Genomic DNA, 25,769 nt, shown 5'->3' on the forward strand with positions numbered 1-25,769 from the left:
GGGGAGCGAGCGCAGGACGCGCGGCGGCGGCGGCGGCGGCGGCGGCGGCGACGCGCGCGCCCAGCCCACCCCCCGCGCCCGCCGCCGCCCGGACAATAAACAGCCGCGCGCGGGGCGATGCCCGAGCCGGTGTCGCCGCCCCCGCGCCGCGCAGCCCCGGCCGCCAGGCCTTAGTCCGCCAGGGCCCCCCGCCCCCCGCCCCCCGCCGGCCCCCGCCCCCGCCCAGCATCGCCGACCCACCCGGACCTCGGCGGGGAAATGGAGTGAGTAGGCGCGCTCGGGCGGGAGGCGGAGGGCCCGGGGGAGGAGGGGGCGAGGGAGGGGTGAGGCCCCCCACTCCCGCCCCGCATGGGGCGCGTCGCGGCCCCCGCGCGGAGAGGGAGGTGGCGAGGGGCCTCCGGGACCCCAGCTCGGCTGGGGAAGCACTTGGGTTGGGCCGCGCCCGCCCTGAGGCCTCCCCCATCTCCGAACCCGGCGGCCCACGGGCTAATGGGGACTCGGGTGGCAGCGGAGGGGAGCAGCCCAGGACGCTGGGCCTCGAGGGGGAGGCCCGTGTCTCCGCCCGCGCCCCGCCAGCGTCCCCGGGCTAGCCTCGACCCTGGGCCACCTGTGGGCTCGAGAGCGGGAGTCCAGGGGTGATGGACCGACCCCTCCCCATTGCATCGCACTGGCCTTGAGCTCACCCGCCAGCCCCCCACCCCCACCCCCACCCCCCCAAGCCTAAGCTCGCGCTCCCTCTGCCCTGGACGCGCCAGTGCTGGCTCTGCCTGGCTGCCCTCCCTAAGGGCCACAGTGCTGTCAGGAGCCTCTGCTAGGGCCTGGGTCCAGCCGCCAGATACTGTCTTGAGAACCGCTGGAAAGAGGGGGCTTTTCTGCAGCCTTCCTTGTTCGGGATGTGTGTGAGCCTGGAGGTCCTGGTGCTTTCCAGCAGGCGAGCTTGGGTCTGATCCCTTCCCAAGGAAAGTGTCCCCGAGATGGGGCCCCAAATGGTGTAGCCAAGAGTCTGGCTGGCCTATGGTGCAGGTGGAGTGGGCAGCCTGGGTCTCTGTGGGGTTCGGTGAGGAGCTGCTGGGTGGCAGAGGGTTCTTGCACGTGCAGGCTCGATGAGTGTGCCCGGTCATTTCAGAGAGAGAGTCCGCTCTCTTCCTGGCATCAGGGTAACCCCCAGGCCCCACTCCCACAGGTGGGCGCTGGAAGGTTGTGGGGTGTGTTTACATGGCCAGGGGATGGGAAACAGGGTCTGGGATCCTGGCAGCCCCCCCGCTGTGTGCTGAGGCCAGCAGGTACCTTGCTTGGGGCCAGGTCCCCACCCTGGCTGAAGGCCTGGACATGGAGTTCCAGCCAGCCCACCAGGCCCGGCTCCTCCTACCCTTCCCACTGGGTGTGTTTTCTGGGCCGACAACTCTCCTCCAGGGATTCACCCGTGACCCGCCACACCCTCAGCTGGGTGGGAGCTGCTGCCTCCCGCCCTCCCCAGGAAGACGACACCCGATGTCCTCTGCTTTTGAAAACCCAGACAAAGGCCCAGTCTGCTCCCCCACCCGGCCCCGGGAGCCCAGCCAGGGGCTCAGGGGAGCCAGGGCCCGGATGTGTCTGCACTAGGTTCCCCGACTTGTTTATCTGCTCTGCTCCCCAGGCCCAAGGGGAGCCTCTGGGGCTCCTGACAGCAGACCCTGAGCAGAGTGTGGCTGTGGGGAAGGGGCTGCCTCAGGGGACGAGGGGTGAAAACCAAGGAAAATGTCCACCCAGAGCAGAAGAATGAGAGGATATTCTGGTCGGACCCTGTTGTTTCCTTTCCTGCTATCTATTTCATTCTCGATGGTGATACTGAGGCCCAGAGAGGGGCAGACTCTGCCCCAAAGTCACACAGCACAGGGAGGGCCCCTGAGTGCTTGCTGCCCTGCCCTTGTGCCTTTTGGTTAGATATGATGCCATGGGTCCTGCATTGGGTGGATCACTGGTTCTGGATGCAGACGTGGGGCAGGGACTTGGCATTCACTGGCCCAAATAGCCGTGAGAGAAAGCCTCTGTCCTGTGTGCTTGGGTTGACGATGGGTGGGGAGTGGCTCCATCTGGTGCCATCTCAATGGAGCACTTGCCCCTCATTCTCTCGCTCATGCTCCTTTTCCAGGGGGCAGAGCAGGCTCTAGGCATGGAGGCAGCAGCCGTGAGGACCGAACCCCTCATTCCCTTTCCGTGGATTTTGCCATCAGAGTCACAAGAGATGGTTGTGGCTTATGGTGACGCTGGCGAGTTTCTTTTAAAAATAAACTTAAGAGGGCGCCTGGGTGGCTCAGTTGGTTGGGCGACTGCCTTCGGCTCGTGTCATGATCCTGGAGTCCCGGGATCGAGTCCCGCGTCGGGCTCCCTGCTCAGCGGGGAGTCTGCTTCTCCCTCTGACCCTCCCCCCTCTCATGCTCTATCTCATTCTCTTTCTCAAATAAATAAATAAATAATCTTTTAAAATAAAATAAAATAAACTTAAGAATTTCACAAAATTTTGGGTGCCTGGGTGGCTCAGTTGGTTAAGCAACTGCCTTCGGCTCAGGTCATGATCCTGGAGTCCCAGGATTGAGTCCCACATGGGGCTCCCTGCTCGGCAGGGAGTCTGCTTCTCCCTCTGACCCTCCCCCCTCTCGTGCTCTCTCTCTCTCATTCTCTCTCTCTCTCTCAAATAAATAAATAAAATCTTTAAAAATAAAAAAAGGGACACTTGAGGGTCCCATTTTAAAAAAAGAATTTCACAAAATTTTGTTAATTTAAGTATTAAAGATTAAATTAGTTTTTGTTAATTTAAGAATTTGAGGATTTAACAATTGTTTTAAAGATTTTATTTATTTATTTGAGAGCGAGCGAGCGCATGAATGCAAGTGGGGGGAAGAGTAGAGGGAGAAGGACAAGCAGACTCCACGCTGAGCCCGGAGCCCAACGTGGGGCTCAATCCCAGGACCCTGGGATCATGACCTGAGCCGAAATCCAGAGTCGGACACTTCACCGACTGAGCCCCCCAGGCGCCCCTTAACAACAATTCTTGAGTAACTCCAGGAAGGCAGAGGGCAGGATGGCTGATGCTGCTGAGGTGGGCCGGAATGGCAGACTCTCCTGGGAGCGTCTCGGGCCCCGGGTGGGACTCCTGCTCTGGGGAGGATTTGCCGTGTGGTCCAGGGTGAAGGGCAGCTACCCTGGGAGCCTCAAGGTCTGGCTGGTAAACTGAGGCTAGGTTAGCTCGGAGCAGCCTTTCTCAGATGCTCAAGCTCCTCTCCTCCTGTCCTCAAGGCTCAGACCTCCGGACGGAGCAGGAGAGCACATTCCTTCCCAGATCCGTTCCCCTACCTCCCTCAGGCCTGGACATCCTCCAGGAGAAGGTCTCACCTGGGTGCAAAATGGGTCCTTAATGCCTCTTTCACACTTGCTAATCTCCCTGTTTAATGAGAGATTGAGCCAGTTAAAAGGCAACACTGTCCTGTGATAATTGAACCTAAGAACAAGCTTTTATTCTCATTGTATCTGTTTTGGAATGTTTTTACACTGATGTTTGTGCAAGCGCCTTCTGCTTCTCAGGCTTGGTAACAATGTAGCATTTCCTTCTGAGACAAGGGGGATTCACTGGAACAGCGAGTGGATTTGAAGGGAAAGAACGTTCCAGTTGTAGTGGAGGTTGTGGCCGGAGCACGGGGAGGGGGTTGACGTTTAGTAAGCAGCTGTGTGTGCCAGGCCCTGTTCTGAGTGCTTCGTCTGTGTGAACCTGCTGGATCTTTACAGCAGCCCTGCAGGGTGGGGAAACTGAGGTAGAGAGAGGTGACCTTGACACAGCTGGGGCCGCACAGCTGGTATGTATATGCTTCTGGGTCCTTTCACCTGCCAGGGTGGGGGAGGGTGTCTTTGCACCTTCCTGTGTCCCACGGGGCTGTGGTCTGGGCATGGGGGGTGATCCTAGGTATCCTGACATTGGCTTTTCACCCTGGTTTGTCTCCTCGGCTACACGGAAGGTGGCTTTGGCCCCTAAAAGCATCTACCTTGTGCCTTCACCCCCCAGGGACCCCTTCAGTGTCTGCTGATTTGGGAGTGGGGCATGGACAGGTGGAGTCCTGACCCCTCCATGAGACTTGAGCGTGTCATTCACTTTCCTTGGAAGATCTGGTGAATGGGGACATGAGCGCGCCCAGCCCCCTCCCAGGTGGGATGCAGCTCAAGGACGGGGCGGGTGCTGTAAGTCTTGACCCCATACGTACCACATGGGCAGGAGTTCTTCTCCAGCCCCATGGTGAGATCCATCTTCAAGGGTCTCAGATGTTGGTGCTGGAAAATGGGTTGATGTTCTTTAAAAATATCATATCACCTGTTTCCAGGTCTGAGACCCTATTTCCTACCACCCTTCTGCATTCAGGAAAGCTATCCTCGGTTCATTTACGTAACACTCCCTGCTGACCCTCCTAGCCTTGTGTAGGATCAGGGCCCTGAAGGAGCCCATGGAGGGTCTTCTCTGTGGTGTGGGGAAGGTTTCGTGGTCCATCCCTTCACAGACCTTTTCTATGAAAGATATTTAAAGGTGTACCTAGGGGTGCCTGGGTGGTTCAGCCGGATAAGCGTCCAACTCTCGGTTTCGGCTCAGGTCCTGATCTCAGGGTCGTGAGATCAAGCCTGGAGTCAGCCTCGCACTCAGTGCAGAGTCTGCTTGAGATTCTCTCTTCCTCTCCCTCTGCTCCTCCCCACCCCCCGCTTGCACGCATGCACGCTTTCTCTAATAAATACATGTTTAGTACATGTTTAAAAATAAATAAATAAAGGTGTACATAGATGGGCAGAAGGGCATGCCTGGCAGAGGGACTGGCCTGTGCAAAGGCTCGGAGTACCCGGCAGGGCAGCCACGGATGGTGTCCAAGCAGGAGAGGGGTGAGGTTCTGACCCAGGCATAAGAAAGAGGCTCTGGGGGCTGAGGAGCAAGTCAGGGCTCAGTGTGGACAGTTATTGTGGGGGCAGCTTGGAGAGAAGTGCCAGGGCTGTGGGGGGAGACCCCGTATCTGGGAGGCAGAGACCTGACTTCAGAAGGCTGTGGCGGTCAGAGCTGCCCACAGGTCAGGGCGAGACGGCGCTGTCCCTGGATGCACAGGGAGGGTGCTTTGGCCAGGCTGCAAAGGGACCCCACGCAGCGTGGGATGGCGGAGTGCAGGTCTTGGTGTCTGAGGAGTGTGACGTCGGGCTGAGGTGTCTGTCTTCTGCTCAAGGGTTCAAAGCAGGAACTCAGGGACCATCTGAGCCCATCACGGGGACAGTCTGGATCGGGCTAGAATTCAGAGGGGAGCCCAAGCCAGGCCTTGTGGTGGGAAAGACAGGCAGGAATCAGAGTGAGTGGGGGTCACTGCATGGACGAAGGGGTAGTGGGGGGATGGGAGCCCAGCCTGGGTGAGCAGAGGGTGAGTGTTAGGGGGCTTTGAAGGCCAAGTGAGGGGCAGGGGCTTGGCAGGGGGACTTCTGGTAACATCAGTCACAGAGTGAGAAGGCACTGTCCTAGTTGGTTTGTGCTCAAACCCTCCTGACCAGGGGGAGTTCAGGGCAGGGCCAGCAGGATCTTATGATGCCCCATGGGGTGGGCTGGACCCCGGCACTGGCCCCAGCCCAGCCCTTGGTGAGAGGGTCCACGTTTCTGTTGTACGGATGTATGTGTATATTCTTACCACCTTAATTGAGATGCAATTCACTCACCACACAATGCACCTGTTGGAAGTATATAATTCAGGATGTTCACGTAGTTGTACAACCATCACCTCTGTCTAGTTCCAGAACATTCCATGAGCCCAAAAGGAAACTCGTCCCCATTAGCTGTCACTACCCCCCTTCCCCAGCCCCTGGCCCCCACGAGCCCCCTTCCCGTCCGCGGACGAGCCTGTTCTGGACGTGTCACCCACGTGGACTCACACCCCGCGTGGCCGTCTGTGTCTGGTTCCCTCCCTGAGTGTCGTGGGCTCGGGGTCCGTCCCCGGGGCAGCGCGTGTGGGCGCCTGGCTCCTGTCGGCGGCTGAGGGACGCTCCGGTGCGTGGCGGACCGTGTGTTTATCTGTACATCCGTTAATGGATACTGGGGTTGTTTTATACGTTAATTGTATAGTCACTTCTGAGGTGGTTGGGGCTTGTCCCTTGTCCTCTTTTGGATGTGGGGAGCCCATGTCCTGTTTTAGATAAATGTAAGATGTGACACTGGGTTTCTTAAAAAAAAAAAAAAAGGTGGCCATAGGACAGGTGGTCCACAGGGGTGGGACCAGGAATGTGACAGGGGAGGGAGTCCTTGGGTGGGGACCCTGACTCCCTGGTCCAGTGAACATTTATTGAATCCTGCTGTGTCCTGGGTGCTGGGGACATGGTAGGGACAGAAAGAGACATTGTCCTTGTGGGGGAAATGAGACAAGTGAAATGACTATAGGATGTCACTTGGTGGTGAGCCTGGGAGGGGGTTGGGGCCACAGAGGTGGCCTGAGGGAGTTAGTGAGGCCCGGGAGAGAGCACACCAGGCTGGGGACACAGCCATGCAAAGGTCCTGCGGTGAGAGCATGCCTGGAATGTTGGAGGGGAGTGGGAGCAGCAGGGACCTTAGTGCTCTGGGGCTGGTCTCTGCAGCTGGATTGAGGCCCAGCTTGCCTGAAGCTGCAGAAGGCTGGAGGCACCATTCCCATTCATGCCCCATTGCCCTTCCGTTGTGAGGGCCCAGGACAGGGTCCACCCCCCTCCCCAGGTTAATAGGCAACAGGTTTTCTCCTCTGGGTCTGTGGCCTGCTCTGCTCTCAGTCTCCACCATGGGCGTGATGCCTCTCTGCCTTGAACCTTCTAGAAAGCCCATGCATGGCTCATGAGCTGTCCGTCTCACCAGTGACAGCAGTGGTCACCTGACTGAGTGCTCAGGGTCTCAGAGGAAGAGAATTCCTCCCCGATGAGGGGAGAAGATCAGGAAGGCTTCCTGGAAGAGGCAGCTGCACTTGACCTGAGCTTGGAGGTGGAGGAGGGACAGGGGAAGGCAGGAGCTCGTAAAGGGTGAGGGGCAAACAGCTGAGAGGTTGAGGCTCACGCAGGATGATTTGGAGGGAGGAAGGTTCTGGGAGCCAGCAGTGACGTTGGGGACCCCCCCATTCCAGCCACCCCAACGGAGGGAGGGCCGCAGGGCTCCCTCCCTTACCCCCACCTCGGTGAGGCTCTGCTCCCCTTCCCTGCCCCCATGGCCAAGGCCAAGGCCAAAGCTATAGTCAGCTGTTTCCTTTGAGTTAGCACAGGAATGTTGCCGGCGTTGGGCTCAGTGCCGGCCTGGGCCAGGACCCCTCATGCCGCTGGGGCTGCCTGGCATGAGCTCTGGAAGGACAGGCTCGGCCCCACACGCACCCGCCTCCCGCCTCAGACCCAGCTCATCCTGCCCGCTGGGTGACCTTGGGCGGGTTGTGTAACCTCTCTGGTGCCTTTAAAAAATAAATGCGTCCCAAGGCCGAGGCCTCTGCAGGGCCCGTTTGGGTTTGGGCCTCATTAGCTCATCTCCTGGAGCCAGGATTATCTCATACGCTCTCAGCCCACACCCTCGCCAGTCCTGAGCCGCCCACATTGGGGCTCGAGCCCAGAATTTGCTCCAAGCACTGTAAAAATAATCAGGCAAGGACAGGAGTGTGTGTGTGCTGAGGGTGGGCCTCCTGGAGGAGGGCGTGTCCCGTTGCCCGATAGCCAGCGGAGCCTCAGGGACAGGGGTGACTTGCCCTGGGTCACACAGCCAGGGAGGACAACTGCCACACCTCTCTAAACCTGACCCAGGCATTTCAGCCAAAGCTCAGCTTCTCTGCCCAGCGTGTCTTGTGATCTGGCCTCTGGTTCTTTCACTGAGCCCTGGCGAGCGTCTCAGCCATCCACTGAGAACCCTGCCACCACCACCCCGGTCGCCTGGCCGGACCTCAGGGAGACCCTGTGCTCTGTGAGTGCCGTGTGCACACTCCGCGCACTCGGGAGCCCACCTGGCTGGCCTCAGGTCCCAGCGTCACCATCTAGCAGCTGCAGTTCCTCCATTGATAAAACAGTCATCCCACCTGCCTCGCAGGACCGTCAGGAGGGTGCTTAGCAAGTGTCCTTTACACACTCAGCTCCTTCCAAGCCTCAGTTTCCCTTCCTGGAAAACGGGACTGGGACTGCCTGGGGAAGGCGGCTAGCGCTGCGCTGAGGTGTTCTTACTTTATTGCTGTTTAATTAGGATTTTATGGTCGTACTTTGTTTTAATTTGTGGATTTATGATGCTGAGCATTATCTTGGCTTGACTTTAGCTACCTGGCACCAGGGGCAGGTCCAGTACCCTCCTGGGTAGAATCCCCTCCCCGCGTTGGCGCCCCGACACCAGAACGGGAAGCATCCCCAGGCGTGGGGGGAGGGTCGACCCCCATTACCTCTCTGCATCCCACCCTCTCTGGCAGCCCCTGAGGCCCAGGGCAGGAAACCCTTAGCCCTCCCCCCCCCCCCAGCGCCTGGCTGGGGGCGGGAGATGCTCTGCGCCGGCCCAACCCCCCTGCATGCCGGCCTCCGCGTTGCCATGGGGACAGTGCGGTTGCCAGGGCGACCGCCTCCCGCGGGCCCCACGGGGAGGGGGGGTGGCGCCTGGGGCGGGGCCGCTTTGGCGCCCTCAGGCATGGGGAGGGGCGCGTGAGGGGGGCACACAGCCGGTGCCCTTCGGGCTGGGACAGGGACAGGGACGTTGAGGGAGGGATGGAAATTCTCTTCCTGGGCCTCGTGCGCCTCTTCTCACTGTGCCTGACCTTCCCCTGACCTGGTTCAGCCAGCAGGGACACCCCGCCTGAGTGAGGACACTGCCCGCCTTGTTGTCTGCAGCCCGGCAGGCTGGCCGCAGAGCGGTCCCTGTGTCCTTATGTCCGGCCTGAATGGCCACCTGCCTGCTGGGGATCCAGCATTAGGCAGCTGGTTCCGCCCAGCATGGCCTGTGTGCAGTGGGTCTCCGAGGCTGTATGCCCCTCCCCCAGCTCTGCCTCCGTCCTGGTGGGTCCGTGGAGGCCACGTGACAGCCGGAAAAGGGTAGGCATGTGCTGTGGCCCAGAGCTGGGCGGTTCTAGTCCCAGCTCTGCCACCTCCCAGCTGTGTGACTGTGGACAAGTGACTTGCCCTCTCTGGGCTTCACTTTCCAGTCAAGGGAAGAGCATACCAGGGAGAAGGAACGGTAAATGCAATGCTTCTAAGGAAGGAACGAGCTTGGTGCAGTTGAGGTACAGCTAGAAGGTCCTGGCGGCTGGAACAGAGTAAGCAAGTGGGAGAACAGAGGAGGTGAGGGCAGAGAAGTGGATAGGGTTGAGCTACACTAGGATTTCTTTCAAGGGGTGATGGGAGCTAGGGAGACTTAAGAGCAGGAGAATGAGTGGTTCTGATTCTTGTTTTGAGAACTTGCCTCTGGTTGTGGGGTGGGGAGTGGATTGTCGGGGGCCAGGGAGGTAGCAGGCCATGGTAGAGGACCGGGATGGGAAACATGAGGTTTGCAAAAAGTAGAGGGTGGGCCTAGGTAGGGAACACTGGGGGTGTCACCTTGCCTGGATCACACAGGGCGGTGTAGCAGACTCAAAAATGTAGCTGATCAGGCCCTTCAGGAAGGGCTTCCAAGCTGGATTGCTGGATCAAGCCTTTACTGAATGCCACCTAGCTGAACCCAGCCCCCCTGAGGCAGGAGAGAGGGAAGCCACAGAGGGTGCAGCCAGGGCTGCTGGGTTCCTGAGAGGCACAAAGAGGGCAGGTGCTACCCGCCAGGAAGGGAAGAGCTGGGTGGGGTCACCTGGCTGGGGCGTGAGAGCCAGATGATTTCATGGGTCTCAGCGAGGCCAGGAAACTGAACCTGAGTGGAGTGGGGGGTGGGGCATTGCAGGTCACAATGGATCTGCACCGGGAGCGGCCACCTGGGTTGGGGGGAGGGCTTGGGCTCAGGGGTGGACCCAGCACACTGTGTGACTTTGGGCTTCTGTTTCCTTTCTGAATCACAGGGGGAGGGGGCACAGAACAGGAGCTGGGGTGTCTGTTCCTGCTCTTTGTGCAAATGGGGAACCAAGGACCAGAAGGGGTGGAGGGTCTTTGGAGGCCACAGGGTGGCTCCTGGTCCTGATCCAGGGCTGAGGGCTGGGGGGGGGGGGGCGCGCAGCAGAACCAAAGGATGGTCTGTAATTTCAGTCCCTGTGAAGATAAGGGGCTTGGGGTGGATAAGGGGACTTCAGGGGGTCTTGTTCCCACTGCTCAGAGCCCCCCCTTGTGCCCACCAGGTCCTGCCCCCAGGAGACTGTTGAGGCCCCCCAGAGTGGCCCTGGGATCATTCAGGATTTGGACCGAGAACAGGGAGGTCCAGATGGGAGCTCAAGACCCCGCCTCCTCTTCAGGCCTTGCCTTGTCACCAAGGCCCTGGGGGTGAGAGGCAATCACTCAGGGCTTCATGGGTCCAGAAGCTACTGTGTGCAGCTTCTGGGGACCCCGTGAGAGACCACGGAAGGGAGCGGCCAGGTCTGAAATCTCCTCCCTGCCCTGCCATGTGGGTAGAGGGGTTCAGGGGAGCAGAGGGGAGGGGAAGGGCAGGAAGGATTCACCCTCCGGGTCCTGGGCCTCCTGCCTGCCCCCACGGAGTCTGTCCCTTCAGTTGCATCTGGCAACACTGACATTTATCAACTCCACACCGGTTTAAGGCGAAAACCACACTGCGTGGCTTTCAGAAAGCATGCAGTGGACAGGAAAGGGAGTCAAGGGCCGAATTTGGGTTTGCCTCTTCTTTGCTGTGTGTGCTTGGGAGACTCAGAGCGCTTTCTGGGCCTTTGGGGTCCTGGGAGAGTCCAGGGGAAGCAGATTCTCGAGAGAGGACGTCCCAGGGTAACACTGTCAACTTTGCAAGCCCAAGGGCTGGGAGGTGGGGCTGGTGGGTCCCGAGTCCTGCACGTGTCCCTCCCAGGGCTGGACAAGAGGGGCTTGGCGGTCGGAGGGTGAAGAGGGGGCTGTCCCGATCTCTCCGCATCTTCCTGAAATGCTCGTCTCTGGCCTTTGATTGCTGGTGAACTCCTCTCTCTCCTCCACAGCCCGGCTCAGCGTCTCGCCTCCCCAAACCCTTCCTGCATCTCTGGGCAGAGCCTCCCCCTCCTGTCCTTCGGCCCTGTTCCCAGGGGGGCCGCAGGAGGGTTTGCTGGGAGAATTCATGAGGTCATAAGGCCGGGTAGAGAGAACAGTGCTGCCTCTGAGGGGGGCAGGGAGGGACCCCACTTTACAGAAGGGAAACGGGGATGCTGCTTGTGGCAGCTGGTGGCTGGAAGACACAGGCTGGGATTCAAACCAGATCTGTGGAGAGCAGGGTGGGGTGGATCCCCAACTTGACCTTGTGCGTCCCCTCCCCCCAGGGTCCTGGTGGCAGAGACCACGTCTCAGCAGGAGCGGCTCCAGGCCATTGCAGTGAGTTCCCTGCCCCTCCAACAGTGTGGACGGGGGTCGGGCTCCCCACACCCCGCCCAGGGCCCTTGGGGCTCAGAGCCAGGGTGTGGCAAGGTGCTTCCCACAAAGTGAAAATGAAGAGACCCCCGCTGTCCTCCGAATGTGTCTCTTACACCACTAGCTCGCGAAGACCCTCTGTGCGGGGGTGGGGGGATGCAGGCTGGGGGCAGGCGAGGGGCAGGGGGGCGGGGGCGGGGGAGTCCAGTGGGCCAAGTGGGTGCCATTCACAGAAAAGCAGGGTGCCCGTGGGCAGAGCCTCAGTGGTTTGGTGGGGTCTGCGAGGCCCCCAGCCTCGCCCTCACGGTAGTGTGTGTCCCTGTCGTCAGGAGAAGCGGAAGCGGCAGGCCGAGGTTGAGACCAAGCGTCGGCAGCTGGAGGACGACCGTCGGCAGCTGCAGCACCTGAAGGTCCGGAGCGGGCGGCCGCGTGGCCCCTCGCAGAGCCGGCCTGGCATGGGGGGGGGGGGCGGGGGGGCGGCAGTGCCCTAGGGGCGGACCCTGAGCCTGATCCTGACCTCGAGCCCTGTCACCCCCAGTCCAAGGCCTTGCGGGAACGCTGGCTGCTGGAGGGGACGCCGTCCTCTGCTTCGGAGGGAGATGAGGACATGCGGAGACAGATGCAGGAGGATGAGCAGAAGGCGCGGCTCCTGGAGGAGTCCATCTCCAGGTGGGAGAGGCGGGCGATGCAGGCACCCGCAGAGTCTGGGGGAGCGTGGGGGGGGCCGCCCTTGGGCTGGGATAGGGTTTGGCCCCTTGCTCCGAGGGCCGGTGGGGGCAGGGAAGAGCCCCATTCACATGCTTTGATGGGGCTGTAGGTGGGCCATGAGCATCTAAGCTGGGCTTGAGGGGGCAGAGGGCTGCCCGGTGGGACCCCTTTCTTCTTCCAAACACCCAGCAGAGCAGGTGTGTGGGGGCAGGTCTGTGGGCCCAGGAGGATGGGAGTGGCCGGCAGCGGCCTCCCTGGGGCCTTGCTGGCGCCAGTCCAGTTGGTGAGTCTTCCCCGGCTTGGTTCTAGCGCAGGCCACAGACGCCCAGGCAGCTGGGCCTGCAGGAAGCCCAGGGAGGGGGGCAGTCCCGGGGAAAGTGACCGCCCCCCCGCCCCCCTGCCCCCGGGGCTGGGACAAAAGGCCTGGAGTTTCCGGGCAGGCAGAGGCCCAGGCTCAGCCCAAGGGCAGCAGGGTCAGGGTGGAGGGAAGTGACGGTCAAAATTCCAAATGTCCACTTGGTCAAGGAAGGCCTGAGAGGCCTGGGGCCTGCCCGGGGCCCACAGCACGCTGGCCCACCGCCCAGCTGGATGCGAGACACACCCACTGGGAAGACCTGGGGATCCTGCCCTGATGTGTTTGGTTTGGAAGAAGGTGGGGCAGGTGTTAGCTGGGACTTTCCTTCCTGGGCCTGTTTCCCGACCGTGAACTGTTAGCCTGGGCCAGAGTGGGGGGCTCAGACGGAGGTGGGGCTCAGACGGAGGTGGGACTCAGACGGGGCTGCACAGAGATGGCCAGGACTGCCAGCAGGACGGGAAGTTGGTGGAGATGATTGGCCACCAGGGGCTGGACAAGGCGAGCTTCTTTTCATCCCGTCCTGCTAGGTGTAACCCTGGGTGAGGGGCACACACGCAAAGCAGGTGCCTCGATGGTGGGGGGGGCCCTCCCTCGAGCCCCACCATGTATCTGGCACACTTCCAGTGCTTTGGGGGCCTTGGCTTTCTTCCTCCCAGGGCAACCCGCTCCTCAGGTGCCCCTGCCACCTGCATTTTGCCCGCTTGGTGCCCCTGCCTGGACACCTCCTCCAGGAAGCCCTGCAGGCCGACCCTAACTGTGGCCAGTGTAGGCTCACTTCCTTAAGGGCCTCAGACTCACCCCCAAAGCCTCAGGCGGGTGCTCGCTGGGACAGGACTTAAGATCTTTGTTTTGTTCCCACTGGGTTGTGTGCACCATTATCTTCTTGTACTTGGAAGGTGACATGGTTTTTCCAGTTTCCCCAGAGAGATAAAGCTTCCCGTAAAAATAAATGCATCTGAGCGGAAAACAGGAGAGTTGGTTGGAAACCAGCAGAGAAGTAAACCGTAGCAGTGAGGGTGCCCATGGACGGGCCAGCCTGGGGCCACACCCAGCTCTGCTGCTTGCTGGCCCTGTGTGGTTGCTGCTCTGTGCCTCAGTTTCCCCAGTTGCGAGGGGGGAGGATGAGACTACCTCACAGGGTGTGGGGTGACCTGGCGTCAAGGAGCCTGGAGCGGTGCTGGGGCCCAGAAGTGCCCAATAAGGGCAGTGGCTTCCTGTGCCCTCCCCAGGCTGCAGAAGGAGATTGAGGTGCTGGAGGACGCGGGCCCGCTCACCGCCGCTGCCGCCGGGGAGAGACCCACCGCCCCGAGCCCGGCCAAGGACCAGAAGGCAGAGGTGGTGTTGGATTCTCAGCAGGTGAGGAGGTGATGAGGTTCCCGGGGTGCCCGCCCCTCCCCCACCCCGGCCCCAGAGCAAGACCCCCCTTCGGTGTCACTGTGGCTCGGACCTTGGGGCAGGGGCCCCTGGGGTGTCATGAAGACCAGCATCCCAGCTGTGTGTCCAAGCCCCGTTCAGCGGCTCCTCTCATAGCCCTGGTCCTGCTCTCGCTGTCTGCCAAGGCCTGGTTCGGGGCGGACGGGGGCAATGTGGGCTGGGCCCTAGCCTCACTGAGTCATGTCAGCTGAGCAGAGGGACATGTATCAGGCGACCAGAAACACGGGGAGGATGGCCGGCCTGGGATGCGTAAGCCCAGGGCACTGCGGAGTTCCCGAAGAGGCGTCTGATGCATGGGAGCACTGGGCCGACTTCCTGGAGGAGGTGGACTTTGAAAATTGAATAGGAGTTCTCTGGGCACAGACTGGAGATGAGAGGGGGCTTCCACTGAGGTTGACCGACCACAGACTGTGTGGTCCCTGTCCTCGCGATGCCCACGTCCTGAAGGAGACAGAGACAGTATCTCGAGGGACAGCGACATGATGTGGGGGACCTTTGGATTATGGTCGGGGAGCTGAGTGAGGAGCCAGCCAAGCAGAAAGCCACAGTGCAGGGGACATCACACACAAAGGCCCTGGGGCGGGAATGTGTTCAAGGACCAGTGAGTCTGGCCAGAGATGGGGGGTGGGGGAGGAAGGAGAGGCCTATAGGCAGGGGTCTGCGGACACAGGCCCTGGGGGTCATCTAGAAGGGTTTTGGCTTTGTCTGGGGAGCACTAGGGAGCCATGGGAGGCTTCTGAGCAGGGCAGGGACTTTACCTGGCTGTCACAGGTTAGGGCAGGGGTGGGGGATCCCTTCAGGAGACAGCACCTTCGATGGGGCCTCCAGGTGCGAAGCCGAGCCCTCCCCACACTGCTCTGCCCACAGGTGGGGACCTTGGTCAGCGGGAAGGGGGCGCCAGCATCCCTGACCTCTCTCCCTTCTTTCTTGCAGGCCCCGGTGGGCACGCCCAAAGGTAGGCTTCTCGGAGGGAGGGGCGGGGCCTTAGTGCCCTCTTGTGGCCAGAGTGGGGTGGTGGGCCTGGGGAGGGTACCTACAAACTGAGAGCTCTTGTTGCTGATAAGAGTTGTAGCAACCGTGACTGGTTACTGTTACTTCTCACGGAGCCTGTCCCAGAGCCCCTCATCATCACTTCCCTGAGTTATGATGACATCCCTGGGGTGGAGTTGTTGCAGGTGAGGAATCTGAGGCTCTGGGGGGACGTGTCTGCCTGGGGTCTCAGCCTCTGGGGCCTTCCCATGTCCACATTGGGGTGCCAGTCTTGGCCAGCCGCACCTCTGCTCCACGTCCACCTGCTCTGAGCTGCTGCACAGCTGGGCAGGCCTCGGTTTTCATGTCTATAAAATGGGGTCTGTGGGGCCAAGAAATCAAGGTCTCAGCAGTCCTGGGAAGGGGGCAATATTTAAAAGCACAAGGGTCCCCCCTACACACACACAGATGTGGAAAAGACAGCTATGCAGGGAACAAAGAAAAGGAGCCAAAAGTTTGAAGTCTGGGATCCATTTTTCCCCTTCCTCAGCAATTACGGACAGATGATGCGCATTTGCAGGTATATCACAAACATGTAGGACATTTAAATATGTTTAGTTATAAATGTAATAGCTTATAAATATATTAAAGTATTAAGTATATTAAAATTATTTAACGTAAGTTATATTTTTAAAACATGTATCAAACTCGTCTATTTTGACATCTAAAGCATGGAAGGAAAGCCACCAGCCAGGATTGGAGGTGGTGGTCAGACTGTCTTTGGCCTGATTTGTTGTGTGTTAATTACTTAGGGGAGTGTCTTACTGTGGAATTAAAAATTAATAATTTAAAAAAATGTCACGCAGGCCTCTCAGGGATTTTGTGAAAATCATTTGGGCTGAGAGATGGAAATGGACTGGGGACTGGTGTGTGTTTGGGGCTTCTGGGTATGCACACGGGTGGGGGGTCCAGGTGTCTGGGAGTGTCTAGATATCTGGGGGGTGTCTGATGGGTATGTGGGGGCATCTGGGGGCGTCTGGTGGGTGTCCAGGTGTCTGGGGGTCTGTGTGATCTTCTCTCTTCTGACCCCCATCTCTCTTCACCCTTCACTCACTGAACAGAGAAACGAGTCTCCAACACCCCCATGAGGACGGTCGAAGGCTCCACCATGATGAAGGCAGGTGGGTCAGCCCCCAGCCTCATCCCCTGTGTCCAGCTGCTGTCCTGGGCTAAGCATTGGTCCTGGGGAGCCTGGAGAGGCGGGGCTAGGTCAGACGCAGACATGCCCTCAGCAGGAGCTGTGGTCATGGGGGTGGCAGCTGGACCGAGGCCCCCTCTGCTTTGGCACCTTGGTCACATGCTGGCGCAGCTTTCCTGGGAAGACGGGCCCCCTCGCATGGCAGCCCTCTAACCCAACACCCCTCATGGCATCCCCCCTAACCTTGCTGCTCACTCCTGGGGCCCGGCGGGGGCCGCACACCTGCTCGCACAGGCCCGCACAGGCCCGCACACGCCCACGGCAGATCCTCCGTCCTCTGCTGTCCTCAGGCTGCCTCAGGATAGGGAGTGAGCGCCCTGTTCCTGGAGGTGACCAGGCTGGGACTCAGGCATTTCTGTGCTTCTGGGAAGCCGAGAGAGACAGGGTTAGCACTAAGCATTCCAGAGTTGGGGTTCAGATCCCTGCTCAGCCACAAGACAAGGGCTCCTCGTCTCCACCTGCTGGAGCAGTGCTAGGCCTGGCACTAACCCGAGAGAAGTGACCGGTAATCACAACGGGCAGAACCTGACTGCTGCTACCGGTATTGGGGTGAGTTGTGGAAGCACAAAACCGAGGGAGGTGAAGACCATCTTGGGGCAGGGCGGCCAGGACACCCGGACAGAGAAGGTGGCAGGGGAGGCCCAGGGTCTCATGCAGGGGCAGGCCGTTCTGCCCCAGGAGGCAGGAGACAGAGGGTAGCATCTGCCAGAGGAGGGGGTGTTTTCAGGGCCTCTGTGCCAGTTGGAGCAGCCCCGCCCTGTCCCTTAGCCAGCGGCCTTCTAGTGCACAACCCATCCAACTGTATGTCTGGAGCTGAGGCTGTTAGGTTGTACAGGGACATGGAGTTAAATAACATTCATTCATTCAGTCATGTGACAAGCGCTTATTGAGCACCTGCTGTATGCAAGGTGAGGGCCACAGCCTGGGGGAGCGAAGGTCCTGATAAGGACAATGCCCCATGCAGTTAACTTGTGGAGAAAGTAGGGCAGCATGCAGAGCTGGGGGGGGGGTCAGTTGAATCAGAGGGCTCAGGGGAGGTCAAACTTAGCAGGTGACGTTTGAGCAAGGACCCAAAAGAAGTGAGGGAGCAAGGCACAGGGGGATAGGTGTTCCAGGTGGAGGGCACAGCACGTGCAAAGGTCCTGGCCTGGACCGTGCCTGCCTTGTTGGAGGACTAACCCGGAGTCCTGTGTTGATTGGAGCAGAATGAGTGAGGGGGGAGAGGGAGGAGGTGAGCTCAGGGAGATGACAAGAGGACTTTACCCCCAGGCACCTGGGGGCCCTGGAGGCCTGCGGGCAGAGCGGGGACGTGCCCGACTGGGTGCTCACCGGCGCCCTCTGGTGGCAGCGGGGAGAACAGATTGTGGGTGGCACTGGGGGGGGCGGGGGACTGCACTGGTCCGGGAGGGGTGGGGGAGGGGGAAGGTGGCCTGGGCAGGGGACCCAGAGGGGGCGAGATGTGGGCGGGTTCCAGGTGTCCCCAAGGCAGAACCCACAGCCTCTGCAGATGGACAGACGTGGGGGGTGAGAGAGAAAGGGAGGAGGGAATTGCCTTGACGGGGGTGGGAAGACCCAGGAGGGGCAGCTTACAGGAGCAGAGTGGGAGCGAGGCTTGGACGTGGTGATTCAGGGGCTCCCAGGGGACCCCAGGGGCAGGCGTGGAGGTGAGGGTGGGATCCTGGAATTCAGGGTGAGGTCCTGGGGGCTGTGGTCAGTGCCCGGGGGGGTCACTGCTAGGACCCATTGTCTTCGTGTGATCTTGGTGGTGATGATTTCTATGGAGTGGTGGCGGGACTGAACCATCCTGATGGATAATGACTCTCAGTTATTTCAAGAGGGCGTTATGCATTCTTCATAGTGAAAGAGATGAGGATCAGGTCACTAGTTGAATGAAAAAAGGCGCGAAGCACAGATACACAGGCATGCTGATCACTGGGTGGTCCGGGACGCGCCGAGACCCAGCTGGGATTGCGTGCCTGCTGACCCAAGTTCACACTTGGCCGTGACCGTGGTCAAGGCATGCCTCCCTCCGACTTACTCTGCGGCTCTGAGGAAACGGGAACAGTTTAAGGCTTTCCAGATGGGGTGGGATCGCAAGCATGGGCCTCGAATGCCGAGCAAAGGAACTCAGGCCGAGGCCCGTGGCTCTGGAAAGCTGTGGGGGGATGTGGAGCTGGGGGTGCCGTGGGAAGGGCGTCCCCACTGCTTGGCTCTGCGCTGCCGGCTCCCCTTCCCTGGCTTGGCTGCAGCCGGCGGGGGGCACGTGGGCAGGCGGCCTCGGGTAACCCGTGCTTCTCGTGCCAGCCATGTACTCGGTCGAGATCACGGTGGAGAAGGACAAGGTGACTGGGGAGACCCGGGTGCTGTCCAGCACCACCGTGCTCCCTCGGGAGCCGCTCCCTCAGGGCATCAAGGTCTACGAAGACGAGACCAAAGGTATGCAGCCCCCGCCCCCCAACCCAGACCCCCCACCCCACCCCCCTCCCACAGCCTGAGCTAGAGCCTGACCTCCAGCCTGATTTGACATGGACGCTGTTCGGGACATGGTCTCACGCCCACAACCCACCGTTGGCTTAGAGGCAGTTCAGTGCCGGACCTGCAGCTCCATCTTTCGTTCACTCCAGGAACCCGCCCTGAGCTTGGCCGCGCGCCAGGTCCTGGGCGGGGCTCTGGGCCTCGAATCAGAGTGGGACTTAGCTCTGTCCTAGGAGAGACTTTCAGCCTGGAGCTCAGGAGTAATTTAAATAAGTATTGTTGTGATAAAGGTGACAAAATCCCCAGAGATGCAGAGGGGGCCTTGAGAGGTTCTAGCAGGGCAGGGAGGGGGCCAGGGGAGGCTCCTCAGGGGAAGTGAGCAGGAGCTCATTGAATGCACAGCAGTGCACAAGGAAACATTGTGTTTCACAGAGGCCATAGCATGTGCAAAGGCCCTGCAGTGGGATGGAGTTTGCTGGGCTGGAGGAACTGAAGGGAGCCTGTGGGACTGAGGTGGAGTGGAAGGAAGGGTCAGGTGAAGCCTTGGAGGGAGGGGTGAGCAGGGGCCATGGTGCTGAGATCTGGTTTGGTTTTGGGGGTTCCCTCTGGCAGCTGGGAGGGGAACAGGGTATGAGAGACATCCACAAGGAAACCTGACTGGGAGGAGCAGGGCAACCTTAGTCAAAAGCCCCAACATGTCTGTCTGTCTGTCTGTCTCTCTCTCTCTATATATATATATAATTCACACACATAAAATTCACTCTTTTTTATTTTTAGGTAAGAAAAACTTTCATTTAAACTGCATTATCCGTCAGTATTTAGACAGCAATTTTATAAGTAGTTTGGCCTTTAAACTTTGGTCATTTATTTTTTAAGATTTTATCTATTCATGAGAGAGAGAGGCAGAGGGAGAAGCAGGCTCCCAAGGAGCAGGGTGCCCAATGTGGGACTCGTTCCCAGGACCCTGGGACCATGACCCGAGCCGAAGGCAGATGCTCAACCATCTGAGCCACCCAGGAGCCCAAACTTTGGTCATTTTTGGCATGGCCTGTAAGGATAGTTTATAAACAAACCCAGGGAGGGGAAGTTCCAGGCAATATTTACTATGATGGCAGAAGAAGGAGACAAACCCACTTAGTAAACAAAATATGTTTTAAGAAGACATTAAAAAGGTATATTCAAAATTAAGGCAAACATTTGCTTTCTTCATGCAGTGGAGCTCATGGAGCTGATCACCCAAGCCAAATATAAAATTATAGTGCCCAGCTCCAGAATCCATTAGCAAGTCCACAAGTGCTCTTTACAAGAAGATGATATACAGAGTGGAAGGGTCCGGAACACACACAATTCAGCATACTGTTCAGTGGGTTTTGGTTTATTCAACATGTTGTACACTCTCACTAATTCCAGAACATTTTTCTTCCCCAAATAGAAACACTATCACCCCCTATCCCCACCATGGCATCCACTAACCCCCTTCCTGCCTGTGGATGCACCTTTTCTGGACCTGTCACACATGTGGAATCACACACCATATGGCCTTCTGTGTCTGGTTCCCTCCCTGAACATCGTGGGCTCAAGCTCCATCCACGTTCATATTTTATGGCCAAATAATATTGCATTGTTTGGATGGATCACATTTTGTTTATTCATTCATCAGTTGATGGATGTCTGGGATATTTCCACCTTTTGGTTTTAGAATGCTATACAAGTTTTTATATGGGCGTATGTTTTCATTTCTCTTGGGTGATAACTAGGCATGGAATTTCTGGGTCATATGGGGATTCTGTGTTTAACCTTTTGAGGAACTGCCAGGGTGCTTTCTGCAGCAACGGCCCCACTCCCCTTCCCACCAGCCGTGTGTGAGGGTCCCCATCTCCCTACATCTTCAGCAACACTTGTTACCATCTTTAAGTTATTATCACTATAGCCATCGTGGTGGTCGTGAAATGGTAACTCACTGTGGTTTTGGTTCCCAAAGCCTCGTGTTCTTAGAGGCTGTTGGGGTCTCTGCGGCATCCAGGATGCTTTGAAGGGGGCCTAGTCTCAGCCCAGCTCTGCCATGGTTTGGGGACATAGACTTGGAAGGAACCCCGGTTCCAGCTCTCACCAGCTGTGTGACCCTGGGCAAGTCCCAGCTGCCTCGTCTCCTGGACAAGAATGACCTGATGGGGCTAAGGGCAGAGGATTCAGCCACTCAGTGCAGCCTGGCCCAGCCCTGGGGGATTCTGGACCCGCCAGACTGGACTCTGGTTGCTTAGCAATGGGAAGGTGATCCGTTTCCATGGTGGCCAAGGGCTTGGATTCCTGTTCTGGGGCAGTGGCCAGGGGGAAATACTCTGCTTGATTCTGCGTAACCTGGGCACACCCCACCCTCCAGGCCTCCAGCCCAGAGTTGCTGCAAAGCCTTGAGGTATGGACACCCCTCCCCAGGGGTTTGGAAACTGAAAGTGGAAAGCACTTTTCTTCTGGCCAGCAGCCAGGAACTGACCCTTGGCCCAGGAGGAGGCAAGTCCCGAGGGTGCCGGTGTGTCCCTCCCTCACGCAGCGGGGCAGCCTCGTTTCTAGGAGTTTGCTGGGCTGGCATCGGAGTGTGGCCAGGACTCCTGCCTGTGCTAAAACCCAGCCCTCAGAACACGACAGATCAGACAGGCACCCACGGGGCAGCTGGAGAGATTTGGAAAAGACATTGAACAAGATTCCTTGCACACACAGAACTGCCTAGGGGAGAACGGGCCTTCCTTTCAAACACAGGGAGGGCCTTTTCAGAAAGTGACCGTGCCCGGGGTCACAGAGGCAGTCGTAAGGAACGTTAAGAAGTTTATATCTTATGCCCTGTGTTCTTGGTCCCCTTCTCCCCCAAATTTAAAAACACCCTTCTCGGTGAACCTTGGCTTCGAGAGACAGTCCATCAACGTGGAAATTACAAACTACTCAGACGTGAAAGAGAAGGCCATCACTGGGTCCAGGGATGCAGCAGAGCAGGGCTGAGACGAGCCTGCAGCGTGTTTCCTAGAGAACAGGAGATTGAGTGACCCAGCTAAACCCCGGGGACCCAAGGAAGGAAGCCATCACAATCCCCGAAACTCCTTGGGGGAGGGAGACACATGTAGCCCGGGAGACAGAGCAGGGTCCCGCCCTGGCCAGCTGGGTGACCGAGGGCTGGCCACATCTGTTCCCTGAGCTGCACCATCTTCACAGTGGGAGAAGCAGACTTACTTTGCTGCGTGGCCACGCGGGACCCAGTTGCTGGGAATGTGGAAATGCTGCAAAATGCAGGACCAGAGTCCCTGTTCACTGGATTCCCGTCTCCCCTGGTTTCTGACCAACGCTCTCGCGCCCGCTCCCTTTCCTCCGTGCACGGATTTGTCTGTGTGCACAGATCCCAACAGGGAGCTTGAGAGTCCATTGGTTTTAAATGTGTGATTCAGTTTCTCATTTCCTTTTCAGACTGGAGGGTGGCCCACAGCCTTGCCAGGCCTCCCCTCCTCCGAGAGCCCGCTCACACACACTCTCTCTCTCTCTCTGTCTCTCTCACCCCTGCCAGTGGTCCATGCTGTGGACGGTACCGCGGAGAATGGGATCCACCCGCTGAGCTCCTCTGAAGTGGATGAGCTCATCCACAAGGCCGATGAGGTCACGCTGAGCGAGGCAGGGTCCACGGCTGGGACAGCGGAGACGCGGGGGGCGTCCAAGGAGCCCGTGCAGACCACACCCTCCAGGCGGGAGATCACGGGAGTGCAGGCGCAGCCGGGAGAGGCCACATCAGGCCCGCCGGGCATCCAGCCGGGCCAGGAGCCCCCGGTCACCATGATCTTCATGGGCTACCAGAACGTGGAGGATGAGGCCGAGAGCCAGAAGGTGCTGGGTCTGCAGGACACCATCACGGCGGAGCTGGTGGTCATCGAGGACGCGGCAGAGCCCAAGGAGCCCGCCCCACCCAACGGCAGCGCGGCAGAGCCCCCCACCGCTGCGGGCTCCAGGGAAGAGAACCAGGTGGGGCCCGAGGCCCCCGCCAGCGACCCCCAGGACCTCGACACGAAGAAGCAGCGCTGTAAATGCTGCTCCATCATGTGAGCCGCCCAGCCTCCCAGCCCCCAGCCCCACCCTCCACACCACAGTCCCCCACCAGCCCGGCCCCGGCGCCTGCCCACCCTCCACCTGCAATCACGGGCCCCAGGACATGCGGTTGTCACATGTTCCTTCCAAGTTTTCTTTCACTGGAAAGAGAGGGACAGGGGTCCCCTACCCCTCACCACCCCCCCGACACCCCCAAACCACTGAGCCGTGCACCTACGCCTGGTAGGAGAGCGACATGGACAGACCCACTTTCCCCAAAATGAAGGGCACCCCCACGTCACGGCAGCTCTACAGAAGCGGCTCTCAGCCACAGCGGTCCTGGCTGGGGTGACCGGGGGCCTCGACACAGCCCTGGGCCGGCCAGCCACCCTCTGGGCCTCCTGCCTGTGCCTTCCTGCCACCTCCACTGAGGTCCCTGAGGGGACATCCTGCCGGAGAGGGACCCGGAGAGCCGCGGGTTCCTGGGAGCCCGCTCTGTCCCCCGCTTAGCCCCTGGGAGTGGGGCTTCCCGGCCAAAGCTCTGGCGTCTGTAGCTTGGACAGTTGGGGTGAGGCCATGCCTCTCTGGGGAGTCTCGGTCAGAGGTCAGGTTCAGGGTCTTGGAGCAAGACCCCTCTAGGCACCCCCAGCCTGACGTGTCCCTCCCCCCATGCCCTCTTTGGGCATGGCCAGTGGATGATGGAGCCTGGGAAGGGAGAGCCCCCCGGGACACGCCCCCCCACTCGGGAGGGGTCGGTGACCCCTGCACTGTGTCCTGCAGGTCGGGCCCTTAGAGCTGCCCCTTGCACAAGGCAGGGCCCCACGAGCCACTTGTCCTGAGCTCCGACTCCCACTGGGCCCTCCTTCCTCCTGGTGCTAATTTGGGGACCCTGGGGGGGCTGCCCAGGACCTGCTTGGACCAGGGTGCTGGGTCCCTCCAACCGTACCCCAGAGATCAGGCCACTGTCAGCTCCACTGGGCTGGGCACATTTCAGGCAGCGGCGGGGCGCACGCAGCCCGGGGCAGGGGGCTTCCTCAGCAGGAGACCCCGTTCGCTGCCCCGCCCGACGTGAGCCTGTCCCCCTCTCACCGGGAGGGGTGAGGGGTTCCCCTCCTGGGGGCAGCCCACACCGGGATGCGCACACACATCTCCGTGATGCAGCCGCACTCGCCCCCCGGCACGTTTGTGCGCATGCTCACAGACCCGCACCTGTGGGCTGTGGTCGGTGAGGCCCCATCTCGGCCCCTCCCCGAGGGCCTCCCGCCTGGTGCCAAGGGCAGGTGCAGGGCCCACCTCTGGCCGCAGCCTGGACCCCGACGCAGCTCTGCGCCTCGGTGGCAGGGGGAGAGGCCGCCTGAGGTGACCCTGGGCGGTGGCCGTGGGACCCCCTCTTCCTCCTTGAGTCCTCGAGCTGTGAGCCTCCGCTGAAGTGCTCTTGCCGCCCCTCCGCTTTTGATGTGTGTGACAAGGCCCTGACGTTCTTGACTTTCCCAGAGAAGCAAATAAACAGTGTGAACAGCCCCCGCCCTGGAGTCCTTGGCTTTCGCCTGGGTGGAAGGTTGTGGTCAGGCCCGGGGTGGGGCCCCACGAGGGCGGACCAGTTGTAAAAGGAGGCCCCGGGGAGCTGGCTTCTCCTTCCGCCCACAGCCCCTGTGCACCCTCGGGCTCACCCCAGTGCCGGGGGGTGTCGGAACCCCCGCCTGTGCTGGTGCCCATCTGAGCAGCACCTGGGTAGGTAAGGCCTGGGGGTAAGGGGGCAGCTGGTGGGGGCAGGACTGGCTCTGCTGACTGACCCAGCCCACCCCACCCAAGGCGGCCCCTCGCTGGATTCCCAGCCCCACGGATCCCCCCCAAGCTCTGCAGAGGAACCAGTCCCCGGGAAACAGGTGGGGGCACGGCGGGGGGAAGGCTTACAGTGGCTGCCACCCCCCACTTCTGTCTCACCAGCTGATCTTGGAAGTTCTCTGTCCCCTCTGCGCCTCAGTTTGCCTCTCTATACCACGGGCTTTATGAACCCTGAGAGGGAGGCCACCCCTGTCTGGGGGCAGGATGGTTGTCCTTGTCTCCACAGTCATCCCAACGAGCTGGGTGACCCAGTCTCTGCCCTTTTGGGGCCTCAGTTTCCCTATATAAGCAACAGGGTGGACTGCATAAGATGGGGGGACTCCAGTTCAAATCCCAGTCCTCTCATTTGATGAAAGAAGAGACAGAGGGTCAGAGGGTCCCCAGAGCCAGCCACGAGGCAGGCAGGACAGAGCCCCAGAGCAGGGGATGAAAACCGCATTCACTGTGTGTGGGTGTCCCTCTCTTCTCGCCGCCGTAGGCTGACCACTGGGTCACTGGCTCCACTCCCCAGAGATGCTGGGCTCCTGCAGTCCTTGGCCAAGAATAAGGCAGGACCCACTGCCCACGTTGAGCCTTGGTGCCCCCATCCGTCAGTGGGGCCTGAGCCTTGCCCATCGAGCTAACGTTTTCAGGCCTTTTGATGTCCTCGTTCGGTCCTTTACGTAGAGGTGGCCTGGGGAATCCTCCCAGCCCTGTGATGTCCCCGTTTCAGAGGAGGGAACAGGCTCAGAGAGGCTTAGGGGGGTTTGAACCCGGGCCCGGCAGAACCGCCCGCCCCCCCAGAGACCGGCAGGCTGGGCCTGCACCAGAAAGGGGCTCTCCGGGGTGGTAGCCCTCCAGGACGGGCTGAGCCAGGTGGCATGGGGCGGGGGGCTGGCGCAGGCCCTGCTGTGTGACTCTGGGCAGTGACACCCCCTCTCTGGGGTGCTGGAGAGCCTGGCAGTAGCGAGAAAGAGGCCTCCATGAGTTCCGGCTCCGTGGGGCTGGAGGCCCTGGGGGCCGAGGGACCGTGTGCAGTGGGCATGGTGCCTGCCCTCCGCCCTGCCCGGGTATCGTCTTTCTCCCTCCTCCTCTGGACTTTGTTTCCCGAGCCCAGGTGGGGCCAGGGAGGAGGGGGTGCGCCAGCTTTCCCCAGGCGGGGCCCTGGCGGGGCCCTGTCCCCTGGCAACCTGTGGGCAGGGCGGCGCCAGGCGTCTCTGT

The 25,769-nt window shown here is 60.0% G+C and overlaps 1 protein-coding gene across 2 annotated transcripts; it reads left to right on the top strand.

The window, feature by feature from the left end:
- The first annotated feature begins 202 nt into the window (after positions 1 to 202).
- On the top strand, positions 203 to 24,245 carry PALM (paralemmin). 2 transcript variants are annotated; one of them, XM_032394719.1, is made up of 9 exons: positions 203 to 263; positions 11,379 to 11,430; positions 11,796 to 11,876; positions 12,005 to 12,135; positions 13,759 to 13,885; positions 14,897 to 14,918; positions 16,054 to 16,113; positions 18,495 to 18,626; positions 22,213 to 24,245. In XM_032394719.1, exons 1-9 carry the CDS (start codon positions 259 to 261, stop codon positions 22,740 to 22,742), a joined length of 1,140 nt encoding a protein of 379 aa, XP_032250610.1. In that variant the 5' UTR covers positions 203 to 258; the 3' UTR covers positions 22,743 to 24,245. The 2 variants fall into 2 exon arrangements, with proteins under 2 accessions (XP_032250610.1, XP_032250611.1); XM_032394720.1 differs by lacking the exon at positions 18,495 to 18,626.
- Positions 24,246 to 25,769: the final 1,524 nt, after the last annotated feature.

This window comes from Phoca vitulina, unplaced genomic scaffold (assembly GCF_004348235.1).
Source record: "Phoca vitulina isolate PV1807 unplaced genomic scaffold, GSC_HSeal_1.0 scaffold81, whole genome shotgun sequence".
NCBI lineage: Eukaryota > Metazoa > Chordata > Mammalia > Carnivora > Phocidae > Phoca > Phoca vitulina.